This window comes from Synchiropus splendidus, chromosome 1 (assembly GCF_027744825.2).
Source record: "Synchiropus splendidus isolate RoL2022-P1 chromosome 1, RoL_Sspl_1.0, whole genome shotgun sequence".
Lineage (NCBI taxonomy): Eukaryota > Metazoa > Chordata > Actinopteri > Syngnathiformes > Callionymidae > Synchiropus > Synchiropus splendidus.
The window spans coordinates 60288535-60305009 of record NC_071334.1 but is presented as its reverse complement, the minus strand read 5'-3'; the positions used below and the strand labels follow the sequence as shown (position 1 = coordinate 60305009).

Here is a 16475-nt window from a genome sequence, read left to right as displayed (position 1 = left end):
AAGATTTCATCTTGTTTCATCCGAAGTTCTGCAATGATGGAAAGATATCTTGATTTCTAAGCTATGTGTTTGATACCAGCCATTATTATTGCTGGTCTTCATATCTGAAATATTTTTCTCACAAATGTGCTTCAGAGGCTACTGCACAATACCATAAATGTTTAATGCCAGATTTAGTAATAAAAAAAAAAAAATTATGTTGTATATTTGTCCTTAATGCTTCTGTAAATCTGTACAATTTGTGTTGTTGTAAAAATGCATTTTATACCAAATCGAAGATGAAGGTAAGCACCAATCTTATACGATATTATTTATTTATTCTTTCACAATCACAGTGTTTGAGTTAGAGCTTTACACTGAGCATTACATTGAGCTATGTACAAAATGTTGGTGACAGAGAAACTCATCAGGTGGATGGTACTTTTTAGACATACTGTACTTAAAGCTGATGGGCTCTTTGTCAGAGTGCTGATTCGTGCCGGCTCACTAGTAAGATGAAGACCTTTCAAGGCAATTTTTGTATGGTTCAACTCAGCTATGACACAGTTTTGCGTTTTTTTTTTTCATTTTATTTTTCATTTTTGATAAGAACATGCTGTCTTTGAAAATTTATTGAAGTCTTAAATGTATGCCTAATCGTTGAAAAATAATTGAGCAATAATATCAAACAACAAATGTATTAGTCAAATACAAATTTTAGTAATTTAGAAATGGAGCGAATGGTCTTATTCTGAAAGGAATTTACGGAAACTATTGCAGTCATCGCGTCTAGCTTGGCTGTGATTGGTCCTCTGATCACCCCGCGCGCACAGCTGCTGTCTTTCCCCCAGTGTTGAGACGCCGCTGTCGGCAGAGCAGGTCACTTTCTCCAGCTGCGGCGTCCCGCGAGTTAAATTCACACTCGCTTCTCAGCTTCGGTGTCAGTTGATGGAGACTGTCCACATGGTTACAGTTTGTATCTCCAGCGGCATGTTTTCATGCGCTTTTCTTCCTCGCGCTCCACAGTGAAGAGGACTTTTTTTTCGGGTGTTCGGCTTGGTTCATCCCGTTCATGACGCCGGCGGGCTCGCAGTCCGAGTCCCGCCTGTCATAGGGCGCCATGGTTTGTCTCCTCAAGTGGACCAACATGGATTTAATGTTGCTGCTCCTGGTGCCCGCGCTGTGGCTCTCGCCTCTGTCAGACGGGGCTCCTTCGCTGACCGCAGAGCAAATGGACATGGGGGTGGTAAGTTGAGCTGTATTTTCTTTTTATCAACTGCTTTCCAAGTTGTGGGTTTACGTCAGTGAGGTCATTCTCAGACCGTTTAGGGTCACTGTTTTGACAGCACGTCTCTCATTTCCAAAGCAAACACTAAAAATGCCAGGGGGGTGCTGCATTTCTGACACTTTCTGTGATACAAATCGATGTACGTGAATGCATCACCAGAGACCACGGCGGCTCGTTCAAGTCTAATCGAGAAGAAGACAGATGATAATCCTGCGCGGGTTCATTAAGAAAGCGCGTGTTTGTTTTTCTTTCTAATACATAACCATCATCTCATCTCATCATTTGCCTCACTGCCAGAGCAAAGAAGTCACACCCCCACTCTCAGAGATTGGGCTGCAGCCGGAGTTTGATCAGAGGCAAAGTCATGACACACACACACACGTGAAAACAGACACATTATCTGTTGAACCAGTTCAGTGTCGGAGATCGAACCACAACTGTCTCACTATAAGCATGAATCATTTGCCATCAGTTGATAGGAACAGACACCGGTGAGGGACATGAACAGTGCCATGAGTCATAACCAGAAAACCTGATCTGTTCGTTTTGTGCTGGTTATTTCCATCTACTACCTGGAAAATGCAACCAAACTCATCCATCCATTCATTTAATTATGCATTTTGGGAAACATGATTCCAATTGAGGCACATGAGGATTTGGACACCTTTGTTGGAGGTAGCTGAAGGTGGGGTTGAAAACCAAGGCATGATAACTGTGTATTATAATGACTCTTATATTTAAACCAGTCATTTAATTTAATTCAATGATACGCAGTAACGTTCATACACAAGCTGGTGTCCTTCACTCATTTGAAGTGTTTATGTAAGCCCGAGAGCTGGCTAGCAATACCTGGGGAATTTTGGCATTTCAAGTTGGTGTTTCAAATTTCCACTTTCATTTGAACATCAACTGTGTCTGCTACAGTATGTCTACTTAGAAACACAGTGAAAGTGTCATGAAGCTCCTCCGAGCTCTTCAGTGACTAACTTGGTGAGACATATAGGAGAACCAGTCATCATCTACTGACTGTGTCTCTTCTTTTGTTTGGCTGTTGTTTTTTGCTACACAACAAGAAATTAGCTAATTTTTTGTTAATGCTTGTCATGTTTCTTTGCACTAGCTAGTGTATCAGAATTGTCTTAAACTTGTATGTGCACAAATGTTGACTTTGACAAAGGCTGCGATTTGAAAAACAAAAGCACACAGTGGAGCTCCCCACTCCACTACAAACCTGGCACCCCGGACCACCACTCATCGAGGCAGCGCCTGACAGCACTGTCTGATGACTGTGAAGAATTGGTTTCACGACAGTGAAAGATTATCTATGTTGTCCGACACACATCTCTCATCTTATTTGACCTTATTTGACTATTTTGTTGGTATACAAGGTGTTCCGGTTGATGGATGCGGCGGCACATCGAATTGTCAAACCGATAAGTAGTTCACTTTTTATACCACAAAATGTAGTTTTAGTCGTTAAAAATCGAAGCAAGAAAACTTTTATCTTACTTGGATTTGATTTTGAGTGTGTGCGTGATTTTGACAACAATGTATTATTTTGAGTCAAAATAAGAAATGAAGTCTAACACCTCCCGTCTGTCAAGTTTCGGGGCTAAATTGCGTGAGTGAGTGAGATATCATGGCAGCAGCTATCAGTGTATACTGCATTACTACAGCTTACTGCAGTGGTGTTTTCAATTTCTACCCGAAGTTGAGTTGAGTTGAGTTGAGATGAGCTGAGCTGAGCTGAATGGAGCAGCAGTTCTCCGCAAGGATGGCTGGCTCGCGAGATACTTGGTGCATTAAAAGAGACCAGTTATTGAGGATGAGATCGCTCGGTAATCTGAGATCAGTTAACCCACGTATATTTGGGTTCATTATACAATCGTGGTTCACTATTTGTCACTGACTTGTATCAATGAATGAATGAATGGATAGATGGATGTCTGCAGTCAAAAGTATAATTAAAACGATGATCATGAACTACAGTCATCCACACGCGAATGGCTTGGTGCCGCTTGCGCTGTATGATGTTCATTTATGATTCTAGTTTGGAATAAAACTCAAATATTAAACTTTCTGACTGGCCTGTCTGTTGAGCGTGTTTCTAAACTTCTCCATGATATTTGGAGAGAGACGTGATGCATTCAAGCAGCCACTGTAACTAAAGCCCTCCAGTAAACCGTCAACCAGCTCCCCAGTACATGGACGCAGTTTAGCTGGCGGACTTTGGCTAGAATGATAGTTTTCATAACACCATCTGGCTGTTGTTTACTCGCGGAACGTTGGAATCTGCTTCCAATGTTTGCATCTAACAGTGTTTGATTTGTATATTGTGAGATGTTTCCATACTCTGGATGTTTGTGGCTCGCAATGGTCCCGGAGCCTCCGCCATTTTTGGCATTGCGCTTGCTCACACATGCACAAATGAAAGTGGTGATGTGTCTCAATAGGTCACTATATTAAGGCACTCCTGACTAATTGACCAGGTCCACCAGTCATGGCAGCCCTTTATCTCTCAGTCTGTGGTGTGAGGTATGAAGCGCAGCTTGCTCCGTCAAACCTCTGTATGAGCACCAGTAAACTTTCATTGACTCAACAGACAGTTGGAAGCCAGCTACTGCTACAATAATGCCAAAGTTTTTTTTCTCTGGTGTGTTGGGTCATTCATGAAGACCAACATCAACCGTCTGCTTGGACATGGTCCACTGCAGACGCAGCCTCACAGCAGCTGATACCTGAAAGAGCTGAGAACGGCCGTTCTGTGTGTGCCGTTTGCTTGATGAAGTCTCGGCAGTGGGACATGGCAGGGTGTCGATAAACTCTTGTCGCTCATGTTGAGCACAATTCGTCTTTATATCCAGTTATATTTATGGACAGTTAGGCCGTCTACAATGAATCATTGAATGATGTGACTTTCTTGAACCCAATTGTAAACCTCTTGTTCATAGGTAGTTCAATTCATTCTCAACACTTTTTTCTCTATTTAAAAAAATCTTTAAATAAGGATCATAACTACGTGTGGGAAGTCTATTACTCTCAATGTTTCATTGCTCTGGGCAACTTCCGCTGCTGACTTGATCATCCAGGTTTCTGCTGCATGAAATCTTCACTTGGGGACTTACATTTCTTCCAACAAAAAGAGCCGAAATAGCTCTTTTGTCTTTGGTCTTTGCTTCCCGTTCATCTTTTACCTTACCTGTTTTTTTATCTGTTTTTTTTACTTTTCCTAACAGTCTGTCTAATTGGACAGCTTCAAGTCGTCATTTCGAGTCCAGCCCAGGCTCAGCGTGGGCTGACTTCAGTCCATTAATAACTAAGAAGGTGTCTAGTGTGTTCCACTTACATAATGTGTCTTAAAGAGAGTGGTTGTGAAATAATGAGGGAGAGAAATCAAAGCTTCAGGTGCGCAGCCCACCATCTAGATTTTAATCTAATAAAGGACATTTTCTGGTAGTCTACTGAAGGTGACTGGCGCTGCCGTGTTCATGCACCCTGTTGCTACTTGACAAACTTAGATATGGGGGAGAACTTCCTAAATCCTGAACAAAGACTAAGCTGACACAAAGCTACAAACTTAGTGGAGCTCACTCAGTAGTGTCCACTCAGAGACAGTGGTTGTATCAGCACAAGTTCATCCAAACGGATCCCCCATTTTTAGTCACGGTATCCAATACTTTTGGAACCTGATATGTCCCTGTGTGTGAAGCTGATCTGAAACAAAAACAATGAAGTCCCTGACCCGTCTGTCACTTCCCAACAATAATGGCAGACTACAGAGTGGTACTCAGTCTGCAAACTTTTCGGGGCGTCTGGACTGAAAAACATGAGACATTGGATGCCCTAAGTTTCTGATCATTAGTGCCTTAACGGTAGTGCCATTATATTAAAGGTTTTGTGGCCTTTGTGGTGCCTTGTCACTTGCCTTCACATGTAGCGAGTCGTGACATTCCCATTTGATTGGCTGATGTGCTGTGGTAGGGAACACACTGTTACTGCTGTCAGAGCACACACGCTCTACCGTGAAGCCAGTCTCAAACACAACCTAAATATGAGAGGTTTCATGGCTGCCAGCATGTGCGCTTGTTGTTACGGAGCTCCTCACTGGGGTTGAGACTGACGGATGTTTAGATGAGCGGAGTCTAAGAGATAAAGGTGGGGAATGTTTAGAGTTGGAGTTGTTCAGCGGCTCCTTAATACAGCCATTAGTAACAGTAACTGGCGATATGCTACACAGAGTCGGATGTGGAGTGTCAGAAATGGTGTGGAGAGGGATGGATCTTGCAGTCAACCATGTTTCTTTTTGTTTGCCTGGTATTAGGGCTGGTCAATTTATCGTTCACAATAAATTATTGTGGAAATTTTGTGGTCGACAAGCTTTTAGCTAGGAGGGCGTCTGGGCTTCTGCAAAACATGAAAAAATGGATGCCAGATTCTTGACCGTACTTTGGCCGCCAGATGCCACCATATACCGGTGTAATCTGGCGTCCATTTTTTCACGTTTTGCAGAAGCACAGACGCCCTCCTAGCAAAAAGCCTGGTGGTCGATATGGTTTATCGGCCGACACCCTGTTTATCGATTGACTAGTTGTTTGATGGTGTTTTTGGCAACTTACTGTGAGAATCGCAGCGTAATCGTAACATTAGCCACCAAGCTATCAGTTCTGACATGGCACATGACCTCAGTTTCTGTGACTCACTTTGAGCGTACTCAAAGAAGAAGAAGAAGAAAAGGACTCTTCTTTCATTAACTCTCCTTACAAATGCTTTAAAAACAGGTATTTTAAAAACAACGTCGAGAAAATCGAGAATAACTGAACTATATAAAAAGTATATTATGATATTCTTTTTATGTCATATCACCAAGCTCTACCTGCATGGCATGGCTTCATCATTTTCAGGCAATGCAAGTGGACTCATGGAACAGCCCCACGTTTGCGACTCACTTTTTCGAAAACCTGCAGGGAAAGAGATTGGAAAGGAAAGGAAAATGTGCGTCTCCATGTGGATGTAGACACAGGCCCACTCTCTTGTTCTCATTGTCTGCCTCACACGCCTTCACAAAATGAAAATGACAGAACCCAGTCTGTGACGCTATGAACACAGCGCGGTTCTAAAAACTCTTCTACACACAATTAATCATCAGCGTGCTTTCTTCATCATTGCTTGTCAGAATGCTCCAGCGCCACTGACAGGTTTTAAACAAGCCAAAAGTGAAGGCTTCACTCCTGCCGGTCACCACTTTAGCGCCTTAACTGATTAAACTTTGAGAAGATGTGATTTATTGATTGTTCATGGTGAGGACCAACACATCTTCAAAATGTGTTTTCCGTCTCATTGTCAGTGGTGTGTCACCTCTTAGGGTTTTTCTTTTGAGAGAAACATTTTGGACTTGGAATCTTTCTTTCATGGCGAAGATTCAATATGTAATGAAGCCTCTCAAAACCCTTTTGAGGAAAGTTTGAGCTAAGTGCATCTACAGTATCAGTTATCCTCAACCAGAAACCAGATAAAAGCTTTGCTACTTGGTTTGGCTTTTTATCAAGCTGGTGTTGTAACACAATCGTTCAGGCTGCCACTAACATCTACGCTCGCCAAATGCTGTGTCCACTCATTCCATTTTAGTTCTCTGAGTTGCCAGAATTCACAAAAAGGCCACTGATGAACTTTGAACACAAATGTAAATTATGGCAGCATCGCATTTGCATTGTCCCTGTCATTTATATTCAACTACTGAGCAAAGAATTAACACTTTCATGTATGTCTACATTCTGCTATACTGGAAGGATCGTTTAAAAAAAAAAAGAAAAAAAAAGATTATGGCATGACTTAGTTGTCTGGAATCTAAATATAAAGGTGCGAAGATCCAGTTTGCACGGACATCTGTAACCATATGTGTGTTACTGTGTGTGTTATGTTGGTCCGGGTCAGCTCATTTACATGTAGCATGTTAGGATCTTATTCGTATCATTGCCACTAAGCACAGCGAAGCACGGATCCGAGGGATCTCATCTTGATATATTGCAGTGTAACAAGCTTTTGCAGTTTCAGCACTTGAGACTTATTACAGCTAGAACCTAATACATTCTGATTTGTTTCTCCTCATCTTGTGTTCCTCCTGAGGAAAATGTTTCTGCAGCAATAAAGAAGCGACAAGCCTCCCGATGGTGTCATTTTACCTGTGAACAGTGAGTTTATGTACAGTCTGACAATACTGGTGATAAATCACTAGAAATCCTGAACCTGTGGAGTTTTATTTTTTAATCAAACATTTACAGTGAAGATGTCTTCATGGTCACTACAGTGACTTAATAAACTGGCTCTCATTTTGCATATGAGTCTGTCTTGCCTCACATATATGGCAAAATGATGATGAGCTCAGTTTTATAACCTCGAAACAACCATGTAGGATTTATTTCATGGATGTTGAGAAGATGAGCTTTTTACCAGTGAACTGCAATACAGTTTTAATGCGACTCTTGGGACCTTTTTTTGCGTATAAAAACTTGCTTGGAAAAAAATGACTGTGGTAAAGGATTATTGCACTTCTAGATACAGTTTCATTTTATGCACAGTACTGACATCAAAACGGTGAAGCAATAAGTTGTTTGCTAAAAAAAAGACTATACTGAGATCCTCAATGAATTGAGTGCTTCTTTGAAGTAGCAGAGGGAATTTTTAGATTGGGAAATACAATAAACACCGGTGGGTGACATCATTAAAATTATTTAGGATCTAAAGACGCTGTAATGGTTGGTTTTTTGAAGACTGGTGAATCTGGATTGACTTTTTACTCACAGCTGACTTCAGCACAAACTTTGTTCCAGTGTATAATACACGATACGTTTCAGAACTAGAAAGAGGTCACAGAGAAAATTGGATGTCCAGTGGGAAATGTGACAAAAGGAGCTCTTCAAGGGTCAACGGTAAAAGGAGGATCCAGCAAAGGTTTTTATATTTTTCCAACTATTTGATCTGTCCTCAGCCAATGTGTGATATTGTGCTACAGACACAATTGAATTCATTGAACTGACACAATAAAAAAAAAAAGCAAACATGAGTAAAACGGTTTGCGATGAAACTGAAGCAAAACCCCCAAAAACTGTACTTCTTGACTGCTAAAGTGTCCCTTTTGTTTTTCAGGTATATGATGTTTTCCATTTTACTCCTTATGTGTCCTGTAAAACCCTCACAGCTAAAATGCACTGCAAGACATCATAAAAAGTAAATGGTGAGCTGGTGTCTTCCGAACGGTGGAGAAGACAACAATGTTCTTGTGATGCGTGTCTACTCTTAAATTGTGCTCATCTCTCATTCTTGACTGGTCCGTTTCAAAACCTGCTTTTATTGCAGTATTATTTACATGGTGATTTTACTGCTGTAATGTATATTTTATAGAAAGCCTTCTCTTCATGTTGTCTTTATTTTGATTTTAAACAATCAAATGTCATTTTGAACTCATTGATTTTAGGTGAGCATCTGACTGCTGAAACCAATTCCATCATGGTCTGCAGCTTCAAAATCTGTGTCATGTGGGGCAACAATGGTCATGGTCAGCTATTTACTGAGCTGACGCGGTAGATCAAGCAACTGTCAATCATACACCATATTACTCTGGGTTCACAAATAGAATTGTGGCAGATTTTGTTCTTACCTTTACAAATAGTCTCTATGAAACGTTGATGTGCAGCATGGTTTCCCATACATTTTGTTTTCATGTTATGTGACGATGAATTGATTTGAATTAGGGAGGTACCCAATTAAAAGCAGAAATATACAGTGGTTTTAAAATGTGCTGCATTTGTTTGTGTAAATCTGGACTTAACTTTTGATAACTACTGCATAGACAGATGAATGCTAAACAACACAAGACAAAAGATGTGTCACAGGCGCTTTGATGTAGGTGATGTGGGTCCTTTTTGTGGGAAATTTATTATTTGACTTATCGTGCCGTTGCCCTTGATTCAAGTAATGAAAAGAGCTACAGTCATCTGTGTGGGAAAAGGCTACATAATTGCTGCATCTTTTTTAAGCCACGTTTTCAGACGGTCTTGTCTCTTTGTTTGTTTCTTCCTTTTTTGTCGGAATAAAACCTCAGGGCCCCAAAGTAAACCATGAGAAGCTCTTGCCTAAAACTGGGTTCAAGCGATTGAACAGATGCAAATTAAAACCAAAGAGCACTCGGAGAGCGCAAACCTCCGTCTAGGAGCTTCAATCCTCCCACAATGCAATCTCCCAATGACAAAGTATCTTTGGAAAAAGAACAAATCCTGGATCCATATGCCAATGTGGCACTTGAATGCACAATGAATGCTGAAGAATCCTTTAAAATAATCCTGGATACAGATGCTGCTTTGGATCACTCCCAAAATTCATTCATTTGTTCCTCGTCCCATGCCACACTTTTCCTTTAAATGTTCATACATATCTGTCCAAAATTTTCAAGTTATTTTGAACACATACATACGAGACAAACCAATGGTGTCGACAACAGGAGTAATAACAGCAAAGCCAGACCAGTCCCTCCTACACTGAGCACAGACTAGTGAAAAGGCAAATCTCCATTACAAGTACCCTGTTGATTTTTAAAAAGAACTGAAATTGGCAAACTTATACTAGTATTCCATGTCATACTTCAGTCCATTTCTTAGACTGGATTAAAGTTTCCCGCTCCATCTTCAAGATACAGAGTGACAGCATCATTAGTGTGGGGTTTCTACAACGAATGAGAGAGATAGTGTCCATACATAACAGACATATCTGTGAATGTCACCAAAACTCTGAATAAATGAACTTTTATTTTTTGAATTACCAAATCATTGAGAAGGAATGATTGATTCTGTGACATGCCGCCGCAACTGCCTGTCAGACTTCAAACAAAGCACACACACACGTACGGGTGCTCGTGGTTGTTGTGTCAGACAAACATTTTCTGGCAGCATTTGAAATGAGTCCAATTTTGCATTATGAATGGAAATGTATAAAAACTGAGCATTTGAATGTGAGACCTCCAGTCTACCTACAAGCGCAGTTCATGTGCATTTTAATGAGCCAAGCATTTGTACTAGCACGTAAATAATTCAGCATCTTGAAGACATGTGAAGTTGTAGTCGGCTACAGTTTCTGGCCAAATTTACTGTGGGGCGAGATGAGACATTGACAAACAATTTTTATTTGTTGTTAATGTTTCGCAAAGATGCTGCTGATCTTGCTGCCCTGCCCCTGACTCTTGACCCCTGATTCTTGACTCTGTGAAATGCTTTATATTTTTACTTTACAACATGAGAGAAAAGGGTTTGTGTAGCACACTCAACTTTACGAAGCTGCATAAGGAGAATTCAACTGACAAGCCTGTTTGTTAAGAGTAGACACTGCAACTGTCTGTGCTGGCATCATTTGAGTCCATTCTGAAATGAATTTAAATCATGTTAACATGTGACAGCGCTGCCAACAATTTGACTTGATGTTCTGTCTAGTTTGTGCTTGTGGTCACCCTGTTAACTGCATTTATTTATTTATTGTTCCGTTCCAACACATTCACGTCATTATTCATAAATATATTTGTATGAAAATAAATAAAAAAATGTATGTCATATGTAAGAAATTAATGTGTGGCTTTATTTGGGTTTTTGGGCATTAAGATGCCCGGACACTGTTTCACTATTTCTAAAATTCACTATTATAAAATTCATTGATTCTCATCCCTTCATGGACATGTGGCTTTGTAATCGCTGGTGTCATATTTGGTGTCATATCACTTCTCATGGCTATCCACATCTCGTGAGTCGCGACACTCATATTTGATTGGTCAGCGTGGTTATGGAAGAGCAGGAGTGATTTGCAGGAGGTGACATTGTAGTCTGGAGCGTCTCAAGTCGACTCTCAGCTGAATTAGAATGAATGAATTTGGCGATTAAAGACGAATAAAAAAAGCGTTATGTGGGTCCCAGGAACATGAAATGCCGGACTTACTAACTTCAGTTGTGCTGATCATGGATCTGACAATGATCCAAGACTGACGCCTGTGACTCTCATTGGCATTTAATAATTCCAGCACAGTTCCGAGTCTCTGTCACTACTATTGTAATGACTGAGATTATTGAGTGATGGATACCTGTCACATTTGAACCAATGCAATGCTAATATCCTGTACTTGGGAATCTGTACTGCTGCTGGACAGTACAGATTTTTGGTACTTACTGTGTCTTTATATACTATATGTTAATTTGCTTAATAATGACATCTCAGTCTTTTAAAATTAACGTATTTATGACTCAAAATATAAACTTTAACAAAGCCTCATCGCAGATTTGCAAATGAGCAATGAGTCACAATAAATTTTTCTTTTAATTAACCAAATACTTAACAATACTTTATCAATACTAATAATTGGCTAATGAATCACATAAGAGATGACACAAATCTCTGTTGCCTTTGTGATTCAAAAGTTTTCTAAAGAAAAGGAGCACTGAATTTATACATATTTCACTGTCATCTTTCCAAGGGGTAATAACTTTTCCTTTGGGCTGCAGAAGGTCCTTCCTTTCATTTCTCCTGCCGACATGACTTACAGTGAAGGCAGTTCCAAGCAGCTCCCTCTCCGACTCCCTGTGCAGTAAACCTTAAATCAACTCCATGTGGCTATCCAAGATCAAGGTTTCGGTTACCGATGCTATTCAAAGACTGACCAGAGTTCATAATTGCAGTGCTTTTGGGAGAATCTGCCGCTACTGAGGCCCACGAACCGCACTGGAGGATACCCCCTAAGCAACAGCACTGCTTCTCTCTGAAGTTGTGGAAAACTCAAATGAATGCAATATGTATGAGTGTTTATAGGTTGTGATAAAGAAAAGTGCCCGATGTTCTCAGTTTGGGCTATGGGGACTTGTATTGCAATGTTAGTTAATAGTACTGCAAGACATTTGTGTTGAAAGGGAAGTTAAAAAAAGGGAGAAGCTGAGTACTGTCTGTGTGCCTCTCCTTTGATGTCAGCTTTTGGATTAAGTTTCTTTTTAATAAGTATGAGGATCTGCTGGTGAAATGAGAGCCGGGATTGTGTTCAGTTCGGCCACTAGTCAACGCTTCTATTATCAGGACCTATAACCCTCGTGGTCTAATGTATTTTTATGTTGTTGTCCGTTCATCTGTTCCCCTGATAGGTTACACTTCCCCCAGGATTTATGCCCATGGAAGGAGCTGCTGAGAATGAATGCCAATTCTAATGTTTACAGCCAGATGGAAGAACAGTAAAAAGTGATCCTCTCATCCCTTTGGTTTTCTTCATCCATGCTGCTTGGAAGTGTAATCGGGCAGAATAGAACAGTTTGAGTCATGCTGAACTCCAACGGCTATCCTTGAGTCCCCCTCTACAGAAGGGTGCTGATATATGAATAATGGAGCTGGAAGTGATCATATAAAACGCATGCAAAACATCCCACACCTCATCAGTATCAGTCATCTGAAGTCAGTCTGTCTGGTTCCTCCCCTATTCTCACAACAAATACTTTCCGCACCCCCATGAATAAACCACGGCTACAAAGCAGGGTGCCATCTCACCTTTCGTTTGCTTCAGGGTTCACTCTACATGTTTCCACTTTAATATCTGGTTTATACCACAAGCATCGCCGAACAAAAAAATGGGACTTTTGTATTTAGAATTAAAGTCACTTTGTCCAGAGCCCTCTTACCTTTAACTGTATCTCCAGTTCAGTAATGCAATGAACTCACCACTTTTAAATCCACTATGAAAACACCTGCCTTTCTTATGATTTTTTTTTTAACTTTTGTGATTCTCTTGAAGGTTTTGGCCATAACGTCCATCTGAATAATTTCAATGAAGTCTTTGGAGCCGTACTTAATAAGAACAGTTTTCATCTTCTGCTCAAATTGCACTAGATCAAAGAAGTCGCCTTCACTGATTTGTGATTATAACCGCACAAAAGGTCTCTTCAGAAGACCACACTTATGTCCCCCCTAATAAAATTGTTAGACTAACAAGGTGCTTTTGATTTCGATATATACAAGATTCATTAGCACTGATCAGTGAGGATCTTATTTCTATTCTCGGCAGGTCTAATTAAATTAGCCAGATAAATGTCACCTACCACAGAATGAGGCCATTTCTTAATTGTGACATTTAAAAATCTCATGAACAATCCACACTGTGAATCTGTATTTTTCTTTGTACCGAAGGCTCAGCCTTCAGTGTCTAAACAGTATTAGTGCCTTGCGCCTCTCCAGCGTTCCGTGCATCCAAAAGGACATTAATATTTTTATGATTTATTGGCACAGTGAGAGAGATAATAGGCAGACGGTGCAATCTGGGTCAGTGAAAGATCAAATCTCAAAGCAATCAAACTTGTAACACATGTGGAGATGCTGCCTGAACCTCGGAGCAATTTCAGCTCTTGACTTCACTGCTGCTTAATATTAACTGTGTTGTGACAACGTTAATCCATGACAAATGTTTGTGTTTATTTTTTTTGTCAGGGCACATGAGGGTGGACTTATGATCAGTTGAAACCTCCTGGGTTTGCGTATCTTATATTTATGAAATTATGCATGCGTTGGCTTTGAAATGTACTTTCCATACAGAAAATTTCAAGTCCAGTACTTAAGATGTCTAGCTGAGTTGTTTCGTCACATAATCTCAGCTAGTCATGAGCTACTGAAAACTAATAAAATAAAATTGTTGCACTGAATGTGCATATTTAGTAGGGTGCTGTGGAGCGGACATAGTGTGAGCATTGTTATACATGTGGTTATAAATGGATATACGCCCCCAGAAATCAGTGTGGACTGAGCAGATTATGTATTTATTCGAAATGCAGCAGGAAATGCAGAGGTGTAATTGGTGTACTGTCATGCTCCCAACTTTCCCTGCGTCAGCCTGGATTCTGAATTTGTGACAGATTCTCACACTGACGTCACAGCAAATGTGCGAGTTATTGTTTATATTGTGAGTAATGATGGCAGCGATCTGACGCAGTGCTGGAATTGGGCTCCAATTTCAATTAGATATTACCAATCCAACCAGGAGGAGGTAATGTGTTTCAGTGAGTCACACACAACAGAAGTAAAGGCAGCTGGATCTGGACTAAATGACCAACATCCAACTATTTCCACCACAGTGCTGCATGCTGTACCACACTGGCTTGTTAATCCAGTGAGAGAGAGATCTTCATGTAACACGAATGAATCGATAATCTCCAGACCCCAGTTTTCGACACCAATATTAATGATTTTTAGCGGTAAATAAGCAAGTCATTTCTTTAATGAAGTGTTCTCCAGCACAAATTATTATTATTTCAGGCGGAGTTTCTTTCTTTCTGATGCATTGCCTTTCATCCTGTAGAACATAGTATGTAATAATCACAAATTTGTAGGTTGTGTGGTGATCTCACAAGACATTATCAGGAATAACTCTAAGATCTGATTGAATAATCTGCAACATAAGTGATATTTGCATTGTTTCACTCTAAAGACCTTAATAGGCAGTAACTGTTGCTAGAGTTAGGTATTGTGACAGAGAAGTTAGATTTGAACTCCAGCTACTGTTCAAGCTTGTTTCCTGTTTCAGAACTTGCTGGTGTGGTGTGATGGAACTGCTGCTGACAGAGGATTCTTGGGGTATACGATTTCACAGTTTGCTATGCAGCTGGTGTGTGCCATATCACCTCATGGCTCAATTCACTGACATGTTCTCACACTTCTCATGCACAAACACAAACTGTTTCTACAGGTTCAAGAGAAGCATTTTGAGATATGCCAGCAAATGTCATCGAGACCACAACTGCTCCATGTAATGTTTGCTGTAGATTGATACAGAAAACAGGACTGATTTTTGCTGTTCTTGTTACTCCAATTGACCTTTGTTTATTTCAACTTTCTACAAGTTTTGGCGGTCAACCGATTGTTTCTCTGCTCTTGCTGTGTAGAATTGCAAAGTCAGTACGCCCCCTCCACCTCACCACATGCTGTAGCTATGAATTCACTGTTGAACGGAACCCTGATTTAGACCCTTCAGTGCGGCACTTGCTTGATGGTTGAAGAGTCTTAAGAGGTCTCCACTTACATAGTGAGTTGAAAATGATTCATCAGTGTGACTGACCATATGACTGTTTTATTTGGGATCCACTGTATTAGCAGACTATTAAAGGGAACAACAAACCAGAGAAAGGTGATATGACCAGTCTGAGCCATGTGTGCGCGCTCTTTAGTTGTTCACTTTTCCTGGTCGTCCATGGCATCAAGTATGGAGTGAGATCATCTTTCACCTGGCTGCTTGTTGCTACCAGTCAAGACATATTACTGACAACACAGACCAACTTGCAATATACTATAACACTGCTGTGCAGTATAAACTTTTGGAATGTAGCAAGGTCCTCATTTCAGGGACCTTTCAATGGAATCCAGTGGAGCAAAGTGGTAACTTCATTTTTATATAATAGTTTTCTATGCTTCAATGTGGTGTTTTGAAGGCTACTTTGTCACCCCCTTTATTTCTCATTGCTCTACCAAAACAGTAATTCATATTTCTGTCACTGCAACCTTTTCATTGTTTACCTATGGCTGCACACAGACACACATCACAGCCAGTCGGTGAATACATCTCTAAATTATTCCCAGTTGAGTCAGTTCAGTTGGAACCAAATATTAATTTAAACTGAATGTGTTAACATAAAAAAAAAAAAAAATCATAAAAGAAGCGTTCGAGGGACAAGAACGAGCGAGAGTTGCTAAGCTGTGTCTGAAAACTCTCTTGCTCTTCTGAAGTCTTTCCTCTTGTCAGGATTGTTCAACATTGTTTTGCCCGGGTGACAGGCTTTTTCTTAGCAGTTACTACCATGAATCCTCTAATCTGTCAATCAACTTTTATTTCTGAACAGATGTGGGTCCTGATCCATTAAAGGGAAGACTGAGTCAGTGTCAGAAGCAACTAATATTATAGATGGAATGATTTTTTTTTTTTGCATCACTGACCAATCTGTCTAATCTAATCTGTGCTTCATTTTATCTTAAAAAAAATGAAAGTCTCACATCATCTGTGCACAGGAAAATGTCAACTGAGTTAGGTTGGGGAGGGCGTTGAGATTCAAGTGCTTCTCCAATCTTTCGTGCACCTTCAGTGCAGTGAGAGAGAATGAATACAGAAATACAGTATATTAAATGAGAGTCTCTGATTTTCTCTTGCTGGACAGTGTGCGTT

The 16475-nt window shown here is 40.4% G+C and overlaps 1 protein-coding gene across 1 annotated transcript in view; it reads left to right on the top strand.

Moving 5' to 3' along the window:
• Positions 1-833: 833 nt before the first annotated feature.
• Positions 834-16475, top strand: part of LOC128750658 (matrix metalloproteinase-17-like) — a 72910-nt gene continuing 57268 nt past the window's right edge. Inside the window, exon 1 of the mRNA XM_053851042.1 lies at positions 834-1225. Coding sequence (XP_053707017.1) covers positions 1100-1225 — 126 coding nt within the window. The 5' untranslated portion in view covers positions 834-1099. The remainder of the gene's footprint in view (positions 1226-16475) is intronic.